Source organism: Rattus rattus, chromosome 4 (assembly GCF_011064425.1).
Source record: "Rattus rattus isolate New Zealand chromosome 4, Rrattus_CSIRO_v1, whole genome shotgun sequence".
NCBI classification, from domain to species: Eukaryota; Metazoa; Chordata; class Mammalia; order Rodentia; family Muridae; genus Rattus; species Rattus rattus.
Window position 1 is genome coordinate 164,908,885 of NC_046157.1, and position 27,264 is coordinate 164,936,148.

The following is a 27,264-nucleotide window of genomic DNA, read 5'->3' on the forward strand; positions in this document are numbered from 1 at the left end:
TCTTCTAGGCTCCAGCTGCCTGTTCTCCACTGCCGCTGCTGTTCTTGGTGATCATCTCATGGTACTGGCATCTCCAAAACACTGCTGTCTTCCGCTGCAACTAGGCTTCACCAATAGCCTCTCACAGGCTCTCTTCATGGTGCCAAGCCTCAACTCCTTTTCATGGCCCTTCAGTCTTGGCCCATCAATTGCAACTGAGGCTGCACCTTTACCTATGGCCTTCCATGGCCTCTCAGTACCGAGCCTCAGCTGCCCTTCATGACCCCTTCATGCCTTCAAAGAAGAGTACCACCTGGGCGACTAGACACATTATCAAGTCTAGCCACAGCACGAGGTATAGCCTTGGCTATCTCTGGAACACAGCCTCTTCGGGCTCTCAGGAAACACTTCCCAGAAGATTTCACATCAATGATGCTGGTCTCTTAATCACCACTAATTTCTTAGCTCCAGTTGACCAGCATCAACAGTCCCGGTAATGCAAAGGTTTCGCTTTAGAAGTTCTGGTATCTCATTCATCACAGCTGATTCTTCAGTGCCAGCTAAGCAAAACCACAGAATCTTCACGATCAAAAGAGCAACGGCCCTGATAAGAGTCTTTAATTTTTCGCTCTGAAATGTCACAAGCCAGGTCTTCATTGTTCCACTGTTCTCAACATCATCTTCCAAGCTTCTACAGAACATCCCACAGAGCTCATAACATCCCAATGGCTCTTCTAGCCCAAAATTCCAAAGTCCTTCCACAGTCCTCCCCCAAAACACGGTCAGGTTGTCACAGGGATATCCCACTATGCTGATACCAATTTGTCTTAGTCAGGGTTCGTATCCCTGCACAAACACCATGACCAAGAAGCAAGTTGGGGAGGAAAGGGTTTATCCAGCTTACACTTCCACATTGCTATTCATCATCAAAAGCAGTCAGGACTGGAACTCAAACAAGCAGGTCAGGAAACAGGAGCTGATGCAGAGGCCATGGAGGGATGTTTCTTACTGGCTTGCTTCCCCTGGTTTGCTCAGCCCGCTCTCTTATAGAACCCAGGACCACCAACCCAGCGATGGCACCACACACAATGGGCTGGGCTCTCCCCCCTTGATCACTAGTTGAGAAAATGTCTTACAGCTGGTTCTCATGAAGGCATTTCCTCAATTGACGCTCCTTTCTCTGATGATTCCAGCTTATGTCAAGTTGACACACAGAACTAGCCAGTACACCTACCTTCCCGCCGTGATGGACTATATCACTGCTCATGAACCAAAATAAACCCACCCTTCCGTTAGTTGTTTTATATCTGGCATTTTGTCATAGCAATGAGAAAAGTAACTAATACAGTGTCCTTATAGAAGGGACCTTAGAGTCCCCTTACCTCTCCCACCATATGAGGCTGCTGCAAGATGAAGAGGCATGAACCAGCCACTGGGTCTCCAAGACCTTGCTTTTGGGCTTGAAGCCTCGAGAAGTGTCAGGTGAGTCTCTGTTGTTTATAAGCCATTTAATATATAGAGCAACCCTGATGGGAACTACAGGTTTCTGGGAAGAGCTGAGGTTTCTCAACAGGACTTGTCTTCCGTGGTGTCCAGAGCCACAAGGTGCCTCCTGCTGAGCAGACTCTGTCTTTTGGTGACAGGAAGAGATGAAGGTGCACCTGGCCGATCCAGAAGGGCAGGTTGGGTGTGTTTGTATGAGAATGCCTCCTTCCTAGGAGACTTTGGCCCCTTTACTAGCCCAGCCCCTTCCCAGCACTGCTTCCTGCTCCAGGGCAGTGGGGAAAGGCTTCCTGAGGCTGTGTGTTGCCCCATCATGGCTGCCCTTCTCTGACCTTTCTCACCCTTCCTTCCTCCTGAGCGCAGTCAACCTCCAGGGTCCAGAGCCTCTAGGGTGAGTATGGAGTCCTGACCCTGAACATGTGGTCATGGAAGGGCAGCATGGGATAGGAGGCTAAACAGGGTAGGCTGGGCTGGTCGAGCCTTGGAGAGGATCTCATAGCTCAGTCAGTGGACCCCATGTCCTGCCATTGCACTCTTGTGATCCCCTCTCCCCTCCCTCCCTTTCTCTATCTGCTCTCCTCCCCCCTCCCACCCATAACCTTATTAAGCCTTACTAACCTACAGAGCTTCCTAGGTACGACTCCCTGTCTTCTTTTATCCTCTGATACTCACAGATTTACAGCAGCTCTACCTCCATCTGAAATTAATGGAAGAATCATCGTATCCTTGGAGATACACTGCAGCCTCTGGGCCCACCTCAGAGTCCTGGCTGGAGCTGCTGTCTTAGGGTTTTTCTGCTTTAGTAGGCTAGGCTGGCTGGCATTGCTGGCTGGGAGCATTTTCTGCATGTCCCCCTGAAAAGGAGCTTAAACTTACCCCTTTTCAGCGTCACATCCTCCCAGGCTTGCGTTCTCTGGCCGGGACCCCCAGTGCAATCTTGATAGTTGTAGTAAGAACCACAATGTTCCTGAGTACAGAGGAAAAATTTTAGCCTCTCCCTGCCTCGTGTGAAGTTTCCTGTCAGTTCCGTGTGGGTGTCCTTTATCGTGTGTGGGGAGTATTCTTCCAGTCCTAGATGACTAAGAGTTCTGTCTGTCAGAAATGGGGTATTTTGTCAAATATGTTTTCTGTACTTACTAAGGGGATTACATAAATCATATGAATTTCATTTTTTCCTATTATGTGATGAATTCTCTGGCAGATAATGTTAAAACTAACTAGCCTTCCACTCCTGGAGTACTGGTTGATGGCGTGCTCCAGTTTACATATTGTTGGGTTTAATTGCTGGGTTTTGGGTATGATTTTCACGGCTGTGTTCATGTGTGACACTGGTCGTAACACCTGTGTGCAGTTCCAGTGAGAGGTCAGGGTCTGCCTTAGAGGATGATGCCCTGTGACATTCTGACAGGAGTTTCAGTTCATCTTTATCCTTAAATGCAGGTGGACCTCACCAGGAACATTACCAAGGTGGAGCGTTTCCTTTACAGAAATATTTTAAATTACAAACTCAAGAACTTTAATGGATGTAAGCTATTCTACTTTGTATTTTTGATACTAACTTTGGCAAGGGGTGACTTTTAATAAACTCATCTATTTTTATCAAAATCGTCAAATATATTTGATTAAAGCTACCTGTTTTGATCCTGATGTTGGAAGTCTCTCAAAGCTTTTCTTTCAGTTCTCATATTAGTGATTTGTTCCTGTTTTGCTTTGAGCAATCTAGCCAGAAGACTGCCAGTTTTGTTTACCTTTATGAATAACAGCAGCCCCCTCCCCCAGGGTCTCTCTAACTTGTCTAGGTTACCACTGAAATTGCCACAGGCCAGGCCAGAGCAGCCTTGAACTCACGACTTTCCTCCTTAAGGCCCCAGCAAGCTGAAGTTACAGGCCTTCACTGCTAGGCCCAGATTAAAACCCACTTCCTTCTGCTGAAGAGGTGGCTCAGTGGTGAAAAACACTGACTCTTCATTCTCAGGACTCAGGTTCAATTCCTAGTATTCACACAGCAGCTCATGAGTATCTGCGGCTCCAGCTTAGAAACAAAACTAATGTCTTTGTTCTAACACATTGAATTATCATTTTTCCTTCATGTTTCCTTTCTTCTGTTTGTTTGGGTTAGTTTGTTGTTTTTCCAGCCTCCTAAAGTGGAATCTCAGCTCCTGGAATAAACCACAAATTGCCCTGAAAGCACAGCTCTGACGTCTCCCTAAGTACTGAGATCTGCTCTCATTGCCATTCGGTTCCAAATGCTTTCTACGGTTCTTCCAATCAACACTGATCATTGGATTGTTTCTAAAGGTGGTGTTTTGGGAGCATTTCAAGTTAAAATTGTAAAAATACCTGTTTTGGGTTTTTTGAGACACAGTTTGAGATTGGGATAGCAAACGTGCATGCACGCGCACCCATGCATGTGCATGTGAATGCATGGGTTTGGGTCCCCATGGAGGCCAGAATATCAGATCCCACTGGAACTGGAGGTAATGGTGGTTATGAACCACACAACATAGGAACTGAACTCAGGTCCTCTGAATGAACAGTGTGTGCTCCTAACCTCTGAACCACCTCTCCAGTCCCTTGTCAATGTTTTTGTTTGAGTTTTTTGAGACAAGCTCTTGTATGTTGCCCAGGTTGGCCATAAACTAGTTATCTTTTTGCCTCAGCTTCCTGAGTATGAGGGATTACAGTCATATGCCACAGTACCAGACTTAAAGCCTTTTAATTTTATAAAGACTTCCCTTACAGCCTGACATGTTGCCTGCTTTGAGAATGTTCTATACGTATTTGAAGATAGTCCTTGTCACTCTGTTGCTAGGTGTGGTGTCCTATAAATTCCGTTCAGGACGGGTAGACTGGTGCTCCAGTGTAACATGTTCTGACTAACTTTGGTTGCGTGTTCTGAGTTCCCATGAAAGACTTTAACAGCGCCAGTCTATTTGACATAATACACCCAAGCAAGCTTTTTTTTTTTTTTTACAATTCAAGCTCTAATCTTACAACTTCTTTGCTGTTTTATATTGTTTTTTTTTTTACTCTTAACTTTTCTTTATATTTAAAGTGAGTCTCACACAGCCAGCATATTATTACTTCCTGGTTTTAAAATTCACTTTAATAATCTTTGCTTTTACTTTACTTCTTTTTTCTCCTTTTAAGGAGTTATTTATTTTTATTTATATGAGCACACTGCATCTGTCTTCAGACACACCAGAAGAGGACATCAGATCCCATTACAGATGGTTGTGAGCCACCATGTGGTTGCTGGGATTTGAACTCAGAACCTCTGGAAGAGCAGTCAGAGCTCTTACCACTGAGCCATCTCTCCAGCCCTTTACTTTATTTCTAAGGGGGGTGTGTGTGCATGCGGGTGAGCATGTGCATGCGGGTGAGCATGTGCCGCGCACACATGTTAGAGGACAACCATCAGGAGTCCGTGCTCTCTTTCACCCTTTTCGAGGCAGATCCCTCTTGTTCCTTCATCGTGTGCTCCAGGCTTGCTGGCCTTTGGTAAGCTTCTGGGTAGTCTTGTCTCCGCCTTCTGTCTCCCACTGAAACGCTAGGACTACTGCTGTGTGCCGGTGCGTTCCCCTTTTTCCGTGAGCTCCTGGACAAAGCTCAGATGACCCAGCCGTCACGGCAAGAGTTCTCACCTGTGTTCCATCGCCTCCACTTATCTTTGCCTTTTAATTGGAGTGTTTGTTCGAGGCTACGTTTATGTTTGAAAGTGACCATCTTTGTTTTTTGTTTATCTCATCTACCTCCTGACCCCCCATTTTGGTTAGGGGTTCCCTTGTTTTCTATTCCATTTACCTCCTATATCAGCTCAACTTAGATTTTTGTTTTATTTTCAGTGATTATTGTAGGATTTATCACATGCGTAGTTAATTTATTGATGATTATTTAGAAGTAGGAGAGAGGTAAGGAGAGAGGATGGAAGAATCAGACTCAGGTATCCGGTGGAAGCAGTTGCAAGATCACCTTGAGTTACCAAATTTTAGGGGAAATTAGCATTTGGAGTGTTGAGAGGGATAGATGAGGAGGTCGTCTGGACACAAACTGATCGTCAAATATGTGGAGGCATCGGACAGAAAACACCTGTTAGGCAGACCCCTGTGTGCCCAGCTCAAGCCAGCGTCCAGGCTGGTGGCAGTTTGGGGTCAGAAGCAAGGGTAATGGTGGGATCAACAGGAGTGAGAGAATCTGCTATGACCAGGAAAGGGCCCGGGACCAAGAGGAGCTTCACAAGGAGTGTGAGAGGAAAGGTCAGAGTAGTTCGAGAAGACAGGTGACATGTGGGTCATGGCTGCCACAGAGGAAGTGGCTTTGTGGTGGCATGGACATCAGAGGGTTTCAGGGAAATGTTCAAGAAACCTCCAAGATCATTTTAAGTTCTGGCCCTAGATTCTGTGGTGGGTAAATAGGTTCATTTGTATTATCCAGAGTGTCACTAAAATAGTTATCAAAAAAGTCCTCAAAGTGAGGCCATATTAGCTTTGCTGGAGGCCACTGCAGGAGAAGCAAGGTAGTTTCTGCCAGGCATGCACTGAGGACCAGTGACCTGGGAGCCTTGAGGACTAATGCTTCAGTGGGCACGTGGTGCAATCCTCAGTCCAGTGCTGAGGGAGTTGAGGAAAGAGACCTGAGAGGGAAGATGAGCTTTTGTCTGCTTTTTGTACAACCGGCCCAGCCTGCTCTACCATAAGTAGGCAAGAGGCCATTTGGGAAAACCTTTATTGTGGCTTCATATTGTAACACCAAGGGTTGGCAAATGGAAGAGAAGTCTCCAGGACTGACCCCAGAAAGCAGGAACAGTGCTGTATATTCTAGCCAGAAAGGGGTGTGTTCTGTTTATCTTACAGCCCACACCTCCACCATCACCACCCTACATACATTCCAGTCATAAGCCTTGAATGTGTGCCAGTCAGGAGCAAACAAGGAAGGAAGTCCTGAATTCCTCCAGGGGAAAGATGTGCAGTCACCGGGGCACCAACCAAGGTTTCTATGGCTAAAGTATAGTCACCTAGAGTAATTACAGGCTGCTGAAGTGGTTGGGATTGGAGCAAGTCCCCCAGAGCAGAAGCCATGGTTACAGTGGTGTTTGTAGCTGGTGTTTCCTCAGAGCAATCATGAAGGGCTCAAAGCAGCTGTGCTGGCCTGATGGCAGCCCAGCCTGTCCTCAGAGAAGTGGTTCCGTGGTTAACTCTAGGCAGGTGGGGATTGTTTGGTTGGTTTGCTGTGTTGGAAGTTGAACCTAGAGCTTCTCACATACTAGGGAAGGACTCTTTCTCCGCGCTATCTCCCCGTGCTATCTCCATAGACACCTCCATGTCTTTACAATATAGATCTGCCATGGAATTAACATTCTTTTTTTTTTAAGGATTTATTTATTTATTCTATATAAGTACACTGTAGCTGCCTTCAGACACACCAGAAGAGGGCATCAGATCTCATTACAGATGGTTGTGAGCCACTATGCGGTTGCTGGGATTTGAACTCAGGATCTCTGGAGGGGCAGTCAGTGCTCTTAACCGATGAGCCATTCTTAACAGAGCCTGGCATGGTGAATTACACGCCTGTAGTTCTAGGACTTGGAAGGCTAAGGTAGGAGGGTTGTCATGAGTTCAAGGCAGTTCTGGGCTATCTTGTGAGTTCCAGGTCACCTGGGCTAGGGAGTGGAGCTGTCAGAAGTAGCTGGGATGGAGACAGGTCTATCTGTCACCTGCAGCAGCCTAAGGAGTTCAAGGAGTAAACTCAGAGAAAAGCAAACTCATGGTGCACAAAAGAACTTTAGGCCAAGCCAGTATCTAGTAGTGGAGCTTCCTAAAAATAGATGGACTACGGGAGAGAAGACGCCAGAGAGCGTGAGTGCGGGCTTCTTAGGGAGTTGCGGTTTGTTCAAGACAGTTTTAGCATGGTGACGAGGACAAGAGATTCAGAAAGGATAGAGCACACTCAAGAGAAAGCCATAACTGTAAGTGTCCTAGCACTAGCCAGACATACTGTTCTGGCGGTTGCTGAGTTGGCTCCTTGTCTTTTTTCCTAGTTTTCAATAAATGAGATAATATAGTTGATCAAAAGATGCCTTGCATGGATTACAAGATGGTGAAATATAAGCTGGAGCCACTAGAGTTGCACAAGGGCATCAGGACATGTCCTTTCACTGGAAAGAGGACTTCTGGTGGCATTCCTAGGAAGTCCTAGGTGTTGGGGGTTTGGGGGGAGGGGAGGAATGCTCTGAAGATAATTCACTATGTTATGTTAGAATTCTTGATTTCAGCTGATGAGAAGCCTCAATCAGACTCCGGGCTGAGGGGCTCCTTTTCATGTCTGTACTTTCCCCTGTCTTTCTATTTTACCTCAAGATCTTGTTTCCAAAAACCCAAAGCAAAACAAAACCCGTTTTCAATAGCTCTTTGCAGTGTCTGCCCATGGTGGTTTGTATATGCTCAGCCCAGGGAGTGGCACTATTAGTAGGTGTGGCCCTGTTGTAATAGGTGTGTCATTGTGGACATGGGCTTTAAGACCCTTATCCTAGCTGCCCGGAAGTGAGTCTTCTCCTAGCAGCCTTCAGATGAAGATGTAGAACTCTCAGCTCCTCCTGCACCATGCCTTCCTGGATGCTGCTACACTCCTGCCTTGATGATAATGGACTGAACCTCTGAACCTGCAAGCCAGCCCCAATTAAATGTTGTCCTTATAAAAGTTGCATTGGTCATGGTGTCTGTTCACAGCAATAAAACCCTAACTAAGACACTGCCCCTTAGCTAAACACCTTTAGGATGAGTTTTGTTCTGATGATTTGTCTCTGGACACCACACCCCTTGTTTTCCTCCTCTACTTCCCATCAGCCCCCAGCTACCTGGACTTCATGGCTTGCATAACCTTGTATGCACCACTGTCTGTGTCATTCCTTGCTCTGTCAGGAAGCCTGGGCTGGCCATGTATTTCTGCCCCCTCTCACTCCCTTTAGGACTCAGGCTAATGTCTGGCTTTTCTAGGCCATGATTCTTCCCCACTGTGCAGATGGATTCGGGGCTATCAGTACCAAAGCAGGCACCCAAAAGAGCCACCCAGCCAGAGTCCTGAGGAGGCTTCTGTTCCCTGGGAGTTCTAGGTCATGTCAAATTGATAGCTCAGGCTGTCCCGTAACTCACTCTGTTTACCAGGCTGGCCTCGAACTTAGAAATCCATCTGTCTCTGCCCACCAAGTGCTGACTGACCAGCATAGACAACATGAACTGTTTTATGTAGGGAACCCACAACATCCCCCATACCCATGCCTGTGATGACCAATATCACTGCCGTGTCTCCCACCTACCAGCTCACATTATCTTAATCACTTCACCAACACAAAGCCCAGAATGAGAAATGAAAGGGTCTTTTAAAAATATGGGAGCCTCATCACCACTGCTGCCCCTGGCTGGGTTGTAGCAGAGAAGAAAGAACCAATGGGCAGGGATCGATTCCCATCTTAAATTTAAAAGGGCAGTTTCCATAATTGAGCCAGGACCAGAGGTGTTGGCTGCAGGTCAGAGTCCTCTGTGTGATCTTTCAAGGTTGACCCATCACGACCGTGAGGCTAGGGCAGCAGGTCCTCCGAGGAAAGACACCTCCATGCATGTACCCCAGAAGGGGCTGCAGCAGTGAACTGCTGTCTCTACCAGGCAGGCTGTGCACACGTGGAGTCAGCCCTCTCCCAGCTCACTCCTCGTAGTGGCCTCTTCCCCTCCTTTGCTGTAATACACAGTCTTTCTCTTCCTCTCCCAGGTCAGTCCAAAGGCAAGGGCCTCCTGTCAGGTCCCTTAGCAGGGAGACTAGCCCCATCCTTATGTACCTGGTCCTTGCTTTGTGTCATCAGGACCAATGGCAATGAGGAAGTGGCAGTTTCTTCCTTCTTCTCTGACTCTGCCTGACCCTTGTGACATGTGACACAGGCTTAGTTATGATTGGCGTCCTGGCCACCCATCTTGATGCAGCAACTCAGTGGAGACCAGAGAGTCCACACGGTTTACACTACTGATGGGTCTCCTAAGTCTCTTCATCAAGGGCATCTTCCTTGCCCCACTATCTGCCACTTAGCTTGTAACTATTTCTTTTGTTTGTCTCTTGCCCTGAGCTTCCCCCCACAGGCTGATCCTGCCCACTTGCATGCCTTAGTGTCACTGCTTCTTGCCCACCCGTCTCCCAACAACTTTCAGGCAGGTCTAGATGCCCAAGCAGACGCTGGTGTTACTTGATTCCTGGCAACACCATGTTGTAGGAAGAGTGGCCCGCTCTTTCTGTGATGCAGCTACCGGTGAGCATCATGTGGCCAGCAGTCCCCCTGCCTCCCGACACCCCTGCTGTTCATGGTGGACAGGACTTACGCTCTCACAGCAGATCATACAACACATTGCCATTTCTGGATTTAGGTGAAGACCCCCGTCTCTGTCAAGAATATCTCCTCCTCTTCTGGCTCTGAGGAAACCCAACGGCCATGTTGTATAGCTGTCCCACAGTGTGCAGCGGCCGAGAGAGACTAGATGTTCAGGCGCTGAGGAGGTCTTTGTATACAGTTGAGGGTAGCCTGAAGCTTCATTCTACACCCGTAAGCCTGTGTGTTGTCTGAACTAAGAACTCTCTTGACCGTGTGTAGGACAGGAGAAGTATAAACAGGCACTCTCCATTCACACGCAGATCTATACAATGTCTACCTCACCTCATCTACCGTAACTCAGCAGATACTCGGCCGCTCAGTTCTCTCCTCAGACACAGAGTGCTCAGTGACAGGGCCATGCACTGAAACTAGTGCAGATCCGGGTGATGTTTTACAGATTGGGGAATATATTGATATATACACAAAACATTATTTTAAAATATTTGGAAATGATTATTGAAAGCAACGGTTTGGGGGGTCATTCTTTTTGCAAGCAGGCCGAACTGACCGGGCTTCGTAATCACTTGGAAGAGCGGAAGGGTTATTCTGTCTATTCCTATTACAAGTCAACGAGCCTTATTTTACTCTCACTGTTAAGGATATTTTAAAGTTCCTTTTTTTCCCTGTAAGGCCAAGTGTGGTAATACACACCTTTAATCCTAGCAGTCCTGAAGATGTGAGTGGATCTATGGGTTCCAGGTTCACATAGAGAATTCCAGGGCAGCCAGCGCTACCTAGTCAGACCCAGTCTCAAAAAGAAATAAAGCTAAGCAAGCAAGCAAACAAACTTCAAAAGCTACTGGCTCCATACAAACAGATATAAAGTATCTGGGCGTGGTGTCTTACACCTGTAATTTCATCACACTGAGGCAAAGGATCCTGAGTTTAGGCTAGCTGTCAGGATGTGTGTGAGTACACCGTAGCTGTCTTCAGACACACCAGAAGAGGGCATCAGACCCCATTACAGATGCTTGTGAACCACCGTGTGGTTGCTGGGAATTGAACTCAGGACCTCTGGAAGAGCAGTCAGAGCTCTTAAGCGCTGAGCCACCTCTCCAGCCCACTGTCAGGGTTTCTATTGTTGTGACAAAATAATCATGGCCAAAGAGCAAGTTGGGGAGGAAAGGCTCTGCTCGTGCCTCAAAGTCGCTATTCATCATCAAACAGCAAACAGGGCAGGAAGCAGGAGGCAGGGGTGGAGGCCAGCGCCATGGAGGGCGCTGCTCACTGGCTGGCTTCCCCTAACTAGCTCAGCCTGCTTTCCTATAGAACCCAGGACCAGCAGCCCAGGAATGGCACCACCCACAATTGGCTGTGATCTTCCCCCATCAATTACTAATTTAAAAAATGCCTTACAGCCAGATCTGATGGAGGCGTTTTCTCAATTGAGGTTCACTCCTTTCTGATAAATGTAGTTTGTGTCAAGCTGACATAAGACTAGCCAGCACACTGGCCTCGGTTTTACGGTGACATTGTGTCCTTTAAAAATTAAGAAGAAAAAGAATAAAAATTAAAAGATTATAAACTATCCGGGTCTGGTAGCAAAGACATGTTTTCCCAGACTCAACCTAGAGGCTGATACCAGAAGATCACAAGTTCAAGGTCTGAGTGGGATACAAAGTGAGTTCAGAACCAGCCTGGGAAAGTTAGTAAGATCCTGTATAAAAATAAAAGGTAAAAAAAGAGGGCCATAATGTTCTAGTATACTCCCTCAACCCCACCATCTCACACACACACACACACACACACACACACACACACACACACACGCACACACACACACACACTTAGAAAGACTTTGTTGTTGTTTTGTTTTGTTTTGTTTTGTTTTTCAAGACAGGGTTTCTCTGCGTAGCCCTGGCTGTCCCAGAACTGTGTTGACCAGGTTGGTTTTGAACTCAGAGATCCTCCTGCCTCTGGCTCCTAAGTGCTGAAATTAAAGGTGTGTGTGCACCACCACCGCCCAACTTAAAAATAGATTTTAGACACAGAATACCCTCTTGCCTCTTACAGCTCTGCAGTGCTCCATGCTGCCAGCCTTGCAAGCTCAAGTGTCAGGCTATGGCCACTCTGTAGGTCTGCACTGCATTGCTGACCCTGAAGCATTCGCTCATCATTTTCTCACCGTCTGGGGTAGATTCCTAGATATGAGGTTATCGGGTCAGATAATTATCACAGTTCTCGTCTTGCCTGACATCTAACACCTTAGGGATCAATGAGTCATGCCAGAGGAAGTCACTCAGATCAACACGACTTTTGGACACGTGCCCGTTTGATGGAGAGGGGTCACGGCGCCGTAGAGAGCTGCACTGGTGCCTGTCTTCCCTTGATCAGGCTGGATAACTTTTTCGTATCTCTAACAGTTCACGCACATGTGTGTCTATCGTCAGCCACATCTTGCTCAACCGTGGAGGAAGTGGCTCAGAGGGCTGGTGGCCCTGGAGTAGCTGTGAGAACCCTCAGTCCCGTGTTTCTCAAGAAGGTTGCCTTCGTGTGTCTGAGGCACCAACTAAGCCAGCTCCCGGCCCTCCCAAGACATGCAGACATGCTACCTTACACAAGCAGAAGGCTGGTGTCCGAGGGGAGAGATAGAGTAAGATATTGTAAGATATTCACGTCACACAACTCTCGTGAGCTGGCTTTTTTTTGTTGTTGTTGTTGTTTTTTTTTTGTTTGTTTGTTTTTGAGAAAGTGTTTCTCTGTATAGTCCTGGTTGTCCTAGAACTAGCTCTGTAGATCAGGCTGGCCTCGATCTCACAGAGATCCTGCCTCTGTCTCCCAAGTGCTGGGATTAAAGGCATGTTCCACTACTGGCTGGCATGAGCTGACATTTTTGTCCCAGATTTGTCCCAGTCTGAGGTCTCTGGCATAGGTCAGGACCTGTGAGCCTTTTTTTTTTTTTTTTTTTTAGAAGCCTGTCAAGGCTCCGTATTAGGAGGGTGGGTAGCTAGAGGGACCCTCAGATTAGAGGTGGATTGTGTGGAGAAGACTCTGCTAGAAGGGTATAGCGTTCTTGAAACCATCTTGAGGCTGGGAAAGACAGTTGGTGACTAGAGGGCTGTGAAGGGAGACAGCATCTCCAGCAGTGGGCCTGGCGTGAGGCCAGAAGGCCAGCCTTCTAGTCAAGAAAGGGGAAGGAGGGCCAAGAGTGAGGGAGGCAGTTTGAGGGCAATAAAGGGCAAAGAGGCTCTGATGTGGCAGAAACTGTCACGTGGGCAGCACCCACGGTCCCATTCCACTGCGTCAGAGGGGGTTCCACAGAGGTGTCTGGCAGCACTAAAACTGAGCAGCACTTGGGGGAAGGCCAGCCTGGAGTAGAAGAGCACTGCCTGAGGTGAGTGAACCACCAGGGTGTGAGACTGGACGTCAGTGAGCTTCCCCCTTCCCTCAGTCTGCAGGATCCTCCTGCTGTGATCTCTGGGCAAGGCAGATTCTCTCAGAGGATAATGATTCTTCTGTAGTCTTTGGGGTGTCTGTTGACCTAAACCATCTGCGGACACAAGTTTCCTAGAAGGAAGGATTATACCCGTATGTCTCTCAGGACACATTGGCTGCTGGAGGTGGGTGCTGGCCTCCTACAGAAGAGGGATGAGTGGGGCAGGAAGGACAGTGGCCGTTACTGCCACCACTCAGCACCCCCTCACAATACAGAGCTCTTTAGGACTTAGAACTCTGACAGCTCTCCTCTGGGCCCTCTCAGGAAGTCCATAGAACCCTCTTAGGACTGCTTCAGGATCCCTCAGACCTTATCGGTGTCCCCTCAAGGTCTCCTCAGGCTCCCCTAGAACCCTCAGGATTACTTCAGGCTCTCCTCAGATTCCCTTCAGGACTCTTTCAGATGTCCCCAGAAGTCTTTCATGTCATTCCCCTCAAAGCTCTTGTAAAGCTCCCTCAAAAACTCCTTTAGTTTTCCTTCAGGGCTCTCTCAGGGTCCTATTCAATATTTGAGGATTCTTTGGGCTTTCACCAAGTCTCTTGAGCATCCTATTGTAACTTCTTCCCATCAGAGCTCTCAACCATGGCCTATGGAAATTTCACCGGCAGAGGACCATAGAGCTAGCATAGCCAGAGGCCAGAGTTGCCCACTGAAGGAATGGACCTGGATATCAGATCTCTGTGCTGTCTGAGACAGAAGAGAGGCCGGGAAGACGAGAGATGATGACGGCAAGGTCATTCGGACCAAGCAGGGCTGCAGTAATTATGCCAGGAATATGCTTAACTAGTTACAGGTGGATGGAGAGGTTCAGCTTCTGGGAGCAGAGCCCCGAAGGAGCTTTTAGCAGCTCCTAGCACAGGCAGCCAAGTAGCAGCAAAATTGGAGCTGTCCAAGGGAGAGTGAGTACCTCTGAGTGGAAGGATAAGCCTTCATTTCCAGGAAGCCTGGGCATAGTCAGAGAGCCAGTGACTTCACTAGAGGCCGTAGGCTTCCCAGATCTCAGATATGACCGACTACAGAGAGCTTAACCTCAGTGCTTTTCCTGAAACTAAGTTGACTTCTTCTTTTTGCCTTTGCCACATTTTTGTTGAAATGATCATTTTAAATCAGTCCGAGTAGAAAATACAAGTCAGTTTGTGGGGCATGACAGGCACCTGAGGGGGGAGCAAATCTAGGCCTAGCCAGGCCTGCTCTCTTAGTTCCATGCTCGCACCTTTGTCTTCAGACTACCGGCTCTGTCGTAGCCCTGCGTGATTGCATAGATAAATCTCAGAGGCCGTAGGACATTTTTTGTTTAAGAAAGGATACAGAAAATGGCTGCCTAATCAATCCTTTAGGTCTCCTCACACTTTAGGTCTCCCCAGTGACTCACAACACAAATCACTTTCAGTGGTAGAGGTTCTTGCTGTCATAACAGAAAGTTGGTGGAGCCTGAGGGGCCTTATTTATTGAAGAAGGCCAAGAGAGTTGGGGTGCAGACATCAAGGGGTTATATGAGACAAGTTTCAGAGTGAAGGGACCCTACAACAAAGTTACTAGCCGTGTGGCACCATCTCCCTCAACTGCCTGACTGATTTGTCTGTCTAAACAACTGATGGACTTTGCTCTCCACAGACATCTCCAAGTTAGATGTGGGGTCATTTCTTTATTCTCGCAAACATATGGAAATTTTCAAATACGCAGAAAAGTTGGGGTGGGCAGAGATAACAGTGTCCCAGTCACTCATCCCCACAGAGCCACCTCTGTCAAGTCTGCATAATGAAGACCCCACTCCCTGTAGCCTTACTCTACCAGGGACTTTCAGGAGAGTCCCAGATCCTGTGACATCCATGAGACACTGCCTATTGCTCAGATGAGAGTTTTGTAAGAATTAGCTCCTAGACAAAAGTCTGGGCCTTGGCATACAGCTGCCGGACAAGGCCTACAGAGACATGGACCAGGACAGTGGTTTTCCCCAGGTTCCGGGGTTGGAGGTGAGAGCCCTAGCCTGGTACTTAACTGTACCTTGTCAGGATCACCTTGTAGAGGAGACAAAGGCACAAGCTCAAAGAGGAGGACAGCAACAGGTGGTCAAAACACCCAGGAGGAAATCGTGGCATGGAAAATGTCCAGCAGTCCCCACAGAGAGCCGGAGAGAAAGTAGAAAGCTGAGATTAGAGGGATCATGGATGCTGGGCCCTGAAGAAGGGCTGCTGGGTCCAAGGTGGGAGAGGGTGGATGGAGTAAGGGTGTGTTCAGGGTGTCTCATGGCCGCTTCCTGAAAAAGATACCAGGTTGAATGTGGGGGTGGGGGGTGGGGAGTGAGTGTGGGGAGGGGTGAGGGGGTTGGGGATGGGATGGGGTGTGGGGTGGGGGTAGGGTGGGTTGGGGTGGGGGATGGGGGGTGGTGACTTCCAGGTGGGATCTCATTGAGGAGCTGGAAAGCTTGAGATCCTGAAATGGGGAGAGACTTCAGTTCAAGTGGAGCCCAAGGGTGTCACCATTTTGGGCACCTTGTTATTCTTTGAGGTGGGGCCGGGACTTGTGGAATGAAGGGAAGTAGTCTTGACAGGCTAAGGACTGGTGTGGGAAGGACCCCGAGTGCGAGCTGAATGGGGGAAGAGAGAGAGAGAGAGAGAGAGAGAGAGAGAGAGAGAGAGAGAGAGAGAGAGGTGGATCCGTGCAGGGCCAATGGCTGAGAGAGGCTCACACCTCCAGCTGTTACCGACTCCCTTGTGAACTCTAGTCCACGAACCCATCCGCAAAATGACATTAGAAGCAGGGTCATGTCTTGGCGGCCTTTGAGGCAGCTGGTTGTAGAGGGGTGTTCCCAGGAAGCTGTTTCTTCAAGACTTGGTTCTGTGAAGAACTGAGAGTGCCAGGATGGAGCTGAGACCTAGGTCACATCCCCTCTGCCAGCCCTGCCTTGCACAGCCATGGTCGGGACACAGAGGACCCTGCCTTCTGATCTTGTCTCCTGGGGCTGGGTGATCGGTGTGTGGTCACATGGCCACTACCTGGAGCATAGCACTTAGGAGTCCCTGAAACAAACAGACTTCAAGAAAAACAAAACCAGTGCTTTAGGGGTTGTCTTAATAAGACAAATGCAAAGCTACCTGTGTAGGTTAGGGTCAGCAGTTCAGAAAAGGGCAGGCTCACCCTTCCTGTTCCTTTTGCCTTAGGCACTAGGTCACCCTAGGGAGGTGTATGGAGCGGAGGCTCCATCCAACCTCACATGGGCACTGGAGGTGGCTACAGTCCCCTGAATCCTCAAGGGACGTGCACTGCTCACTGCTGGCCACCGCGGGCCTGAGCACCTGTCTTAGTGTCCTTTCGCTGTGAAGAGACACCACCATGACCATGGCAAAACTTACAAAAGAAAGCGTTTAGCTGGGGGGGGGGGCTTGCTTACAGTTTTCACTGTTTTACTTGCTTACTGTGCATTATCGTGGCAGGAAGCATGGCGGCAAAGATGGTGATGGAGGGGGAGGGGAGGGGAGGGAGGGAAGGAAGGGAAGGGAGAGGGAGAGGGAGGGGGAGGGGAAGTGGAGAGGGAGAGGGAGACAGACAGGGCCTGGTGTGGGTTTAGCAGGTTCAGCATAGGAGAAGGTGAGGCCTGCAGGGCTGGGGCAAGCAGGCCTCAGGGAGAGCGCGCTACCTGGAAAGTGAGGCTGCTAGAGGCAAGAGGCACCAGGTGGCCTTCCGCAGAAGATACGGGTCTGAGGCTGTCCAACAGGGAGAGTGTAGATTTGGCATGGACCCTGAAACCTGACCAGGAACACCCAGGTCCCTGTCTTCTGGGAAAAGGGCTGGGCAGCCCCGTGGGACAGCGTGGGCAGCAGTGCCTCGAGTCCCCTTCAGAGCCCGGAGTACAAGTGGAGGCTTGGTGGGGTGTGGAGACAGCATTGTGGGCAGCTTGTGCCCTGTGCAAGAGAAGGTGGTGGCTCAGAGCTCAGCTTGATCTCCACGTGTTGAGTGCCTTCCTGGAATACACAGCCACAGAAGAGGAAGTTTCTGAGGGTGGGGCTGGGCCGCCTGGTTGGAGGTTTCACGTTGTTTCCAGAGCAAAGGCTTCGTTTGCTGCTTCTCTGTAGGTGTCCGCAGAGGTAGCAGGTACCAGCTTCCCTTCCAGAAATCCCCTCCATTCAACACAGCCTTAGGGCTGAGGAAAGCTGTGCAGGCCGTGGGGGAGGGGAGCAGACGCCTCCCTGTTGCTTTCGTCAGCAAGCCCGACAGCCTACTCCACTTACAGGCTGGCTTAAGGCGGACAAGACATCCCTGGCTGGCCATCCTCAGCCCCAGGGAGAACAGGTGTATGACATGATGTAGTTGGGGCTTCCACATGGGCCAGATCTCCAGGAGATTTATCACTTGCTGATGCCAGGCTGGAGGCTATTAGCTGAATGAGGTCGGACTGGGTAAGGCTGGGGGGGTGCATCTGTCAGATGATATGGAGCTGGGGTCCATAAGGTGAGGTGAGGGTGGGGATGGGCTGTGGTGGGGGTCCATTGTCAGAGGAGTAAAGCCGGGCTGAGATGGAGCTAATGAAGTGGAAATGGGCTAGGGTCTGAGGTAAGGCTAGAGCATCTGTCAGATGTGGGGTAGAGGTGGGGTGTGTCTGATGACGTAGATCAGAGTTCGTCAGATGAGTGGGCCTGAGTTGGGGTCTGCCAGATGAAAGTAGAGATGGGGGCTATGGCACGTAGGTGACGTTGAGCTGAGCTGTGGCGAACGGGTATGCTTGAGCAGTTGGGACTGGGCAGGGGACTTAGGTCCTCAGGGTACACTTTCTGGGGGAGCTGTCAGAGCACTTGCTCAGGATCAGTGCACAATTCTCCTTAGGGGTTGAGGGGAGGTGGGAGTGACATAAGCAGCTAGTACAAAGTGACTCAGGGTGTTTCTAGGCCTTGGTGCCGACCACATCAGAGACTTCAGACTCTACTCTGTGCAAGTGGTGGCTTGCACTTGAAAGCTGGAAAAGAAAACAGCTGTTTGCGCCTTTGAGAGGAGGAGCAGCAGGTTTCCCGCCCCATGCCTGAGGTAGGACCTAGGGCGTTCCCGTAGGGGTCTGTGGTTTCAGAGCCTATGCAGTATCCCACTGAGGATGCCTTATTCTTGCCCTCACGTCCCAGGCAGTGGGTGGGGCCCCAGGCCTGATCATAAGCGGAAAGCAGAGAGGTGCTCAGGGATCTGTGGGCCTCTGTCCAGGCATCCGGGTGACTAAGGGATGGGCTCAGGCTTTCTGCAGACTTCTTTGCTGGGTGGTCAGTGCTGAATCCACGGAACAGGCATCCACAAGGGAGCTCCATCTTGCCTGCAAAGGTAAAGGGCCTGCACCGTGCACATCTAGCCCCCCTCCCCGTGTCAGCCCCATATTTCATACCAGGTAGGAAGTTACTAGCCTAAAAGCACCATTTCCCTAGCCCAGCAACCACTGGCAGCTTCTCCAACCTGAACGGTGAGCATCCCTGCACTGGCTGTGTGACGGATGGCTGCGCCTGTTGAGGGCAACCCATGTGAAACTCTGAGGCGATGGAAGTGACCTGGCTACCGTCCCTGTGCTGTGCTGAGTCAAGGCCAGGACATGCTGGCTGTAGCTGGGCTCTGGGACTTGAAATCCTGAACTTTGTGGGGAAGTGCCCTGAAGGGCCAGGGTTCCCTGAGTAGGATGTTTCCTTCCTAGCTGTCTGTGCACCTTGACCTCTTGGGATGTTCGAATCCTTCTTCCTTAGACTTCTGTGTTGTCTCTTAAGCAGACAGAGGTTTTGGACTGACTCTACAAAATTCTGGGCCATTTGAGAAGTAACCTGAAAGTTCCAAGCTTGAGCATGTGACAGGAAGCAGAAGAGCTCTTGCCACTCACTTATACAGGCTTCAGGTGGCCGAGGAGCCAGGCCGCGCCCCCTAGAAGCCCAGAGGCAGGAGTAAGACTATGTGAGTAGTGCTAAGTTTTCAGGTGCAGGGGCCTCAGGTGTGAGCAACGATGCTAGCAGCGTGGGGTTCATCCCCTTAGGCATCCCACGACCCATTCTGTCCGACTCCTAGATACTCCTATGGGACACTGAACAAATTCCAGGGGACCTGTTCTGTTGGAGGCCCCACAGGCTGCTTCTGGGTGAGTGTATCAGCGAGTGAAGGGCAGACAGAAAGGAGCAGTCCAAGCCGGGGCCTCTGAGGAGCTCCTTGGAGTTCAGCCTGGTTCAGGATACCCCAGGAGCCTCAAGAATCTGGGTCGTATGAAAGGAAAAACAAAAACAAAAAACAAACCATGGTTCATGAAACCAAGATTGCTACCAAATAGGCCAGTCTAATCGATCTGGCAGATATGGAATCTAGACATAAAAATATGATAGCAGAATATTCATCTCAGCGGGAATCCGTGCTTTGCTTCCCTAATGGGCTGTAGGCTTGTAGGTGCCCTGGGGACCAAGGAGGAAATGAACCTTGACATGCCTTCTCCTCACTGTTTGCAATCACTGGGGTGGGTGCTTGTCCATTTCCTGTGTGGGGAAGGAAAGTGTGCCTTCCATGTTTCCAATGTTTCCAAGGCAGACAGCTTGCTTGGGCCTCATTCTCCCTGGTGAACGCAGCTCTTCTCCTCTGTTATCTTCCCCTGCAGGAAGCCCCTGTAGTAAACCCTAGACCTATGACTTACCCAATCCTGCAACCCTTCCTGGTCCTGGTACCCAACAAGGAACAAGGGGGCAGACCAGGCGTCTGGTGTGCCTGGGCTCAGCCTTTGCTGGCAGTTTCTTGGGTTAGTTCCCTCTCAGTGGTGGAGTCACACCAGCACCCCTCTGGTGGGGTAGCCAAGGCCAGCCTGGGAGTAGGGTGAGTGAGGGTGTCTGATTGCTATGCCACCTGTCAGACCACTGCCCAGGCCCACCTGGCTGGGGTTTGATGGGCTCAGTAACCCCCCTGGGCCTCACTGTAGAGAGTGGATAGGGGATGGGGGGTAATTTTGGAGACATTCCTGACAGTGGCAGGGACAGGGGCCTCTGAGTACACCCAGGTCCTGGAGGGACAGGACTATCACCTTTGAGAAGCCAGAACTCAGACATGAGCCTGGGATAGGCCCTTAGGATGATGTGGGCCTAGTGGTGGTGCTTCAGAAGTCTCCACAGCTTTCCAGAGACTATCTTGAGCTGTTACCCTCTGTAGTCTTCTCGACCGGGCAGAATGAGTGCTGACTATATCTGTCAGTCAAATGTAGGTGTCTTCTTACAGTCAGGTTAGGGGCAGAAAGCTACAAGGCCCAGTCTTGGGATCCTTAGGCCAACAGGAGGAGCTGCCCCTGAGGCCTCCCTGCTTAGAGCTGCCTGCTGGGTGAGGCTGGTGAGCCTTTGTCTCTGCCTAGGACTTGAGCTCTATCTGGAGAGTTGGAGGTTTCTTGGACAGTGCCTGTGGACATTCCTACTACCCCCGTCTCCTCGGCAACAGGCTGGTCCTAGGAGTTGGACTAAGGAGATGGCAGGGGTTGTTTTGTCTCTAGCTTCGGAGTGGTCCCTGCAACATTGGGTCTTCCCAGCAACTCTGGAGGCTTTGATCTCTCTATCGTCTAGTGAGCAGAGGTTAGGTCCTGAGGGCAACTTTGAGATTTTCCTTGTGAAGGGGAGTTTCAAGTGTGTGGCGCTGGCCTGCTCCAGAATTCCTACACTGAGGTGGGCAGGCCTTGGGACAGGGGCAGGGCCTTACTCTGGGGCTCCTCCCTCCACCTACCCTCACTGACTTCCTGACCCTCCTGCAGCCCTAGGACCATGAACAATACAAATTGTAGCATCCTCCCGTGGCCTGCTGCAGTCAACTACGTCTTCACCTTCTACTTGGTCTTGCTGCTGGTGCTGGGCCTGCTGCTCAATGGCCTGGCACTCTGGGTATTCTGCTATCGCATGCACCAGTGGACGGAGACCCGCGTCTATATGACCAACCTGGCCGTGGCTGACGTCTGCCTGCTCTGCTCCTTGCCATTCGTGCTGTACTCCCTGAAACACAGTACTTCGGACACACCCATCTGCCAGCTCTCACAGGGCATCTACCTGGTCAACAGGTACATGAGCATAAGCTTGGTCACCGCCATTGCTGTGGACCGCTATGTGGCAGTGCGGCATCCCCTGCGTGCCCGTGAGCTGCGGTCCCCACGGCAGGCTGTAGCAGTGTGTGTGGCCCTCTGGGTGATAGTGGTCACCTCCCTGGTACTGCGCTGGCGCCTGGGGATACAGGAGGGTGGCTTCTGCTTCAGCAGCCAAAATCGCTACAACTTCAGCACCACTGCCTTCTCGCTGCTGGGATTCTACCTGCCGCTGGCCATAGTGGTCTTCTGCTCTTTGCAGGTTGTGACTGCGCTGGCCCGAAGGCCGACCACTGACGTGGGGCAGGCGGAGGCCACTCAGAAGGCCACCCGCATGGTCTGGGCCAACTTGGCCGTGTTTATCATCTGCTTCCTGCCCCTGCATTTGATCCTGACGGTGCAGGTCTCCCTGAACCTCCACACCTGCGCTGCCCGAAACATCTTCAGCCGTGCCCTGGCAATCACAGCCAAGCTCTCAGACATCAACTGCTGCCTGGATGCCATCTGTTACTACTACATGGCCAAAGAGTTCCAGGATGCGTCCTTGCCGGACACAGCCTCTGGCACACCCCACAAGAGCCAAGATTCTCAGAGCCTGAGCCTCACCTAGAAGCAGTGAACGTGTGCCGTGAGCCACAGGAACCTGTGATATGAGCAAGGAGTCTCCGAATCAGCCTGAACCCGCTGTGCGGTTTGAGCACTCTAGGAGACCCAGTTGGTCTGGAGAAGCTGTATCTGCCCCTCTGAAAGGACCACAGGATTCTAATGTCCGACTTGAGGGACCCTGGACTGAGACCACATACCTGCCGCCCCAGATCGAGAACCCCTGGGCACCAGAATGTGGCCTTAATAGCTAGCCACCGAGTTTAGCTCTCCCATGGAGTTGGTCCTGGCAAGGTCCTCTGTCATCCAGATGCAAGTGATGAGAGGCAAAGAAGGGACATACAGCTCAGAGAGCCAGGAGACATCTTCCCAGAGGACCCTCTAATGGCTGTTTCCTTTTCCGACCTCTAAACTTCACACCACATGTAGGGTTAAGCGGAAGGGCAGCGGCTATGACCTGGAAGGCTGTCCCCTAAGGCCCATGGCTGTCAGTGTTGATACAGCTCTGGAGACCCAGCGCTCACAAAGTCACGCTCAGCAGTAACACCCCTGTTGCTGTCCTGAGCACTTTCAGTATTTCCATTCTGTGGTGGGCCTGTTGGTCACTGAGGCCAGTGGCTGTGGGAGGGGTCTACTGGAGCTTGTAGTGAGGAAGCTGGACATTTGGTTTGGTACCTGCACTCTCTAAGGATGTGGCCCCAGGTGGCAAGGGGTTTAGGAGTAAAGTATCAGCCCCAAAGCCAGCCCAAAGCCAGAGCGCATTTGGAGGTGTGGTAGCCCTGGGCTTCTCCCTCTGTGCTTTGATTTTGGTCTTGGCCCAAATGCTGCAGTCATACCCAGAGCCAGAGCCCCTCCAGCTCAGAGGAGGGGTCTGTCCCTCCCCATTCTCCACCCCTTTATCCAAGGCCTACTGCCTAACTGACCCCCCTTTTTTTGTATGACCTATTCTATAAAACCAAAAGTCTGCTCATCTTCCAGACACCAAAGAAAGGATTCCATCCAAGTATAAATTGGTGAACCGGTTTACTGGTGTTGCTGACAAAAGCATGGTGGCTCTTTGGGTGCTCCGTTACTGAGAAGCCCCACTCAGCATAGGTGACAATCCCCAAACTGTACCACTAGATTACCAATCCCCATGGCTAAGGTGTGAGGGAGCCGTGGCTGCAATCCTAGGCCTGCTGACGACCCTCATCTCCCTGTCAGAGATTGCTAACAGCTTCACGATCATCACCCTGCTTACCACAGTAGTGGTTCGCTTGTTTCTTCGCCGTGACTGAGGGTGTTCAGAAGATCGCAGCAGCAGCATTCCTGCTAGCTGATCAGCATCCTAAGCCCCACCCACTCTCCTCCAGTTCTCACATTCCCTCCACTCTCTCTTTTGCAATATTATCCAAAACTTCACCTTGGAAGGGATGATGTATCTATATGATATCAAAATATATAATACACACGTGTGTGCCTATGATTCTTTTCTGAGTCTTATGCCTCTAGACAACAGACACCTAAGTAGCTTGACTGTGAGAGAAAGCATCAGAAGGGGGAAGAAATAGATCGTTTGGGGCCCCCGCAATGCTCCCTAGTGTGCTGTAGTGGGTTCCCCGTCCACGGTACCAGCAGAGCACCCTGCCTTGATGCACATGGCGCACTACCTTCCTCAGGTAACCTCAGCTTTAGAGGAAAATCCCATGTCCCCGTGGGCTAGGCTTGGCCATCTGTTCAGATGATGCAGAAGACCTGGGGTGGAAAATGAAGGAGTCTTTACACAAAATATGCAAAATTAGCATCCTAAAAATATGAGAAAGTTAAATGGCTCATCTGGCAAAGGTGCCAGCGACCGAGCCTGACAACCTGAGCTCAGTCCCTGGAACCAACATGGTGGGAGGAGAGAACCATATAGCACAAGTTGTTCTCTGGCCCCAACACATACCCCAGAGAAAAAAACAAATGTCAAAATAAATAGTGCACTAGAAAAACCTGTTGGCAAAGAGGAAGGCTGAACCCCATACCGCTATTGGCCAAGGCCAATTTGAACGAGTGTCAGAGGTACTGGAGTAGGTGCTGGAAAACTCCTGTACATCTGGAGGTAACCTGTGACTTGTTAAAGACTGCATTTGGCAAAGTATTCGTGAGAAAGTTTGTGCTATATAAATAACTTCCTCAAAGCCTACTCCGTGTACCGGCTAGTTTTGTTTTGTTTCATCAACTTGACACAAGCTAGAGTCCTCTGAAAAAAAGGGAACCAGCCACGATTGAGAAAATTCTTCTGTAAGACTGGCCTGTAGGCAGTCCTGTTTCTTTAATGAGTAAGCAATGTGGGCTCTGTTCATAATAGCCAGAAACTGGAAACAACCTAGATGTCCCTCAACAGAAGAATGGATAAAGAAAGTGTGGTACTTTTACACGGAGGAATATTGCCCACCCATTTAAAAAGGGGCATTGTTATGGCCTGGTGTGGTGGAGCATACCTTTAATTCCAGCACTTAGAGAGGCTGAGGCAGGCTCATCGGTGAGTTTGAGGCCAGCTTGGTCTACAGATTGAGTTCCAGGACAGCCAGGGCTACATGTAGAAATCCTATCTCAAAAAACAAAAAAACAACAAAAACAAAACAAAAGGTGCATCATGGAATTCACGGGTAAATTGATGGAACTAGAAAAAGTTATCCTGAGTGATGTGGCCCAGACCTAGAACGACAAATTTGTCTTTGTATTTCTTTAAGAGTGGATATTAGCTGTAAAGTTGATGATAACCAAGCTATAATCTGTAGAACCACAGAGGATGAGGGACTAGATGGATCCATTAGGAAAGAGAAATAGAAGAGACAGTTATGGATGAATGGGGGTGCCGGAGGGAATACAGGGATGGACAGAGCGATTTGAGGGCTAGTATGGAAAGCTAACACAGAAAAGGCTTTACTATGTCTATATTAAGACAATCTGAATGAAATCACTAAAACAGTGAGGGAGACAGCGTCTCAACATGCCATCTCTTGTCACCAAATAAAGTTTCTAGTATAGGAATTGGATTGCATCTAATTGAGTTGTGGGCCGAAGGGGTCTCATGGGAATCTCCGAATGACCCAGGCTACTGCCTAGGCTATAGGTTGTTCTCCACAAACTGACAGCAAGGCCCCGCATCTACAGCTCACTGAACGTGGACAAGTCAAACTGGTGCCTACAGCCTTCACCCCTACACTCGAGCACCTTTGGTACAGGAAGGTAACCTGCGCTCTACTAAAAGAGAAACATAAACACCAAGTCATCCAGAAACCTTTTAATGGACAGTGGTGTCCTGCCTACAAGATATGCTAGGGTAATGGGGGCAAGTGCTTGTGAGAGTAACAACCAATGTCTGATTTCACGTGAGGCCCACTCCACTAAATGAAACCCATAACCAGCACTGCTAGAGTGATCAGGAACCAGAGACCAGACAGCCCAGGGATCTAGGGTAAAACCAAACACTGCTGTTCCGACAACCACAGCAGCAGCAGCAGCAAAAGACAGCAATAAAATGACGTCTAATGACATTCGGTTACACTCACAAATCAGTGCCTTGCTCAGCCACCGTTAGAGAAGCTTCCTCCTGCAGCAGATGGGAGCAGATAGAGAGACCCACAGACAGACATTATGAAGAGAGTGAGAGACCTTGAACACTTAACCCTGAATGGGATGTCTCCATCAAATTGTCTCATCTCAGGGATCCCTTAGGAGCAGGAGGCAGAAGGAGTTTAAGAGCCAGAGAGATGGAGAAAACACACACACACACACACACACACACACACACACACACAAGGCCCTCTAAATCAACAAGAGCGAACTGATGTGAACTCACAGAGACTGAGGCAACATTCAGAGGGCGGGACATGGGTCTGCACCAGTCCTGGGCACATACATTGTGGCTCTTTTATGGGATTCCCGAGTGCGGATGAGCGGGTCTCAGACTCTCGTGCCTCCTCTCACCCTCCTATTCCTTCTGTTTGTTTTGTCCAACCCTGATGTGATGGATTTTGTTTTATCTTATTATATTTGATTTTGCTACAGTTCATTATTATCCCTTTGAAGACTACTGGTTTTTTTTAATGAGAGGAACTGGGAGGCAGAAATCATAATCAGGATATATCAGGAAAAAGATCTAGTTCCAATAAAAGGAAAAATGACACGTCTTATATGGTTTTCTTAATGATGGACGTGGAGGGTCCCACCCATTTTGGGATGTAGAAGAAAGTTGAGCAAGCCACGGAGAGCAAGCCAATTACTTCCCTGACTTGCCTCAGTGCTAGGAACTCTCAACTCCTAACTACTGGGCTGAGGTACCTGTGTAACTATGTGTAGCACCCCTTTCTGGGCAGTCATGAAATGGATCTTCCAGAATCAGACAGGGACCTAAGGACAATAAATGCGGCCGTGTGGCTCCAATCCACTTTAACCGTATGTAACTTTATATGATACACAAGTATCTTTTCACTCCCCCCTTCCTAGTCCTGCCTTGTTGCCCATCCCTTCCGAGGTAGAGTTACTGTGTCTGCATTTCAGGTGCCCTTTTAAGTCTCTTTAAAACTCCATGGGCTCCTGTGGCATTTCTAACACCAAGTTCCACGTCCCATAGAAGCCAAGATCCTCAACTGTCTTTCATATAGTCTCTACTGTAGACTCCAACCTCACCCGACAAGTGTCACCTGAAGTATAGGGTCTTTGTTCCTGGAGATTAGCTGACAGCCACCACTGTCACAACCACTCTTAAGGGCTCTAGCAGTTTTCTTTAAAGACCCCCCCCCCACACACACACACACACACACACACACACACACACACACACACAATATAGTTTAAAGGACGGTTTAGCCTCTTGACTCCTGACTACTGAGCTAAGACACCTGTGTAACTCTCTACGTGTAGCACCCCTGTTTGGGCAGTCATGAAATGTATCCTCCAGAATGGGACAGGGACAAATAAATGGGACCAGGTGGTTCCAATTCTCCATATAGTTTGCAATCCTTTAGTGCTCTTGGGATAGATACCTTCTGTGCTGAATGGTTTTTGTCAACTCGACACAAACTAGAATTACGTGGGAAGAGGTAATCTAGATTTGTGGCCATGTCTGTGGTGCATTTTTTTTTTTTTTTAAATTGAGAGCGGATGTGTGGGCTGTGTGAGGGCCCAGCCTGCTGTGGACAGTATCACCCCAGTCAGCGGAGAAGATCGTGGGGAGTCTGACAATAAGAGGATTATTCCATGGCTTCCGCTTCAGTTCCTTCTTCCAGGTTCTTGCGGAGTTCCCGTCTTCCCGAT

The 27,264-nt window shown here is 49.6% G+C and overlaps 1 protein-coding gene and 1 long non-coding RNA gene across 2 annotated transcripts; one reads left to right on the top strand and one right to left on the bottom strand.

The window, feature by feature from the left end:
* Positions 1-606: 606 nt before the first annotated feature.
* Positions 607-1,607, bottom strand: LOC116899652. Its single transcript, XR_004387747.1, has 2 exons — positions 1,362-1,607; positions 607-670 (listed from the first exon to the last, which is right to left on the bottom strand). It is a non-coding gene; the product is annotated as an uncharacterized LOC116899652 (long non-coding RNA).
* Positions 1,608-1,714: 107 nt separating this feature from the next.
* On the top strand, positions 1,715-21,997 carry Gpr35 (G protein-coupled receptor 35). Its single transcript, XM_032901661.1, has 2 exons — positions 1,715-1,873; positions 21,055-21,997. Exon 2 carries the CDS (start codon positions 21,065-21,067, stop codon positions 21,983-21,985), a length of 921 nt encoding a protein of 306 aa, XP_032757552.1. The 5' UTR covers positions 1,715-1,873; positions 21,055-21,064; the 3' UTR covers positions 21,986-21,997.
* Positions 21,998-27,264: the final 5,267 nt, after the last annotated feature.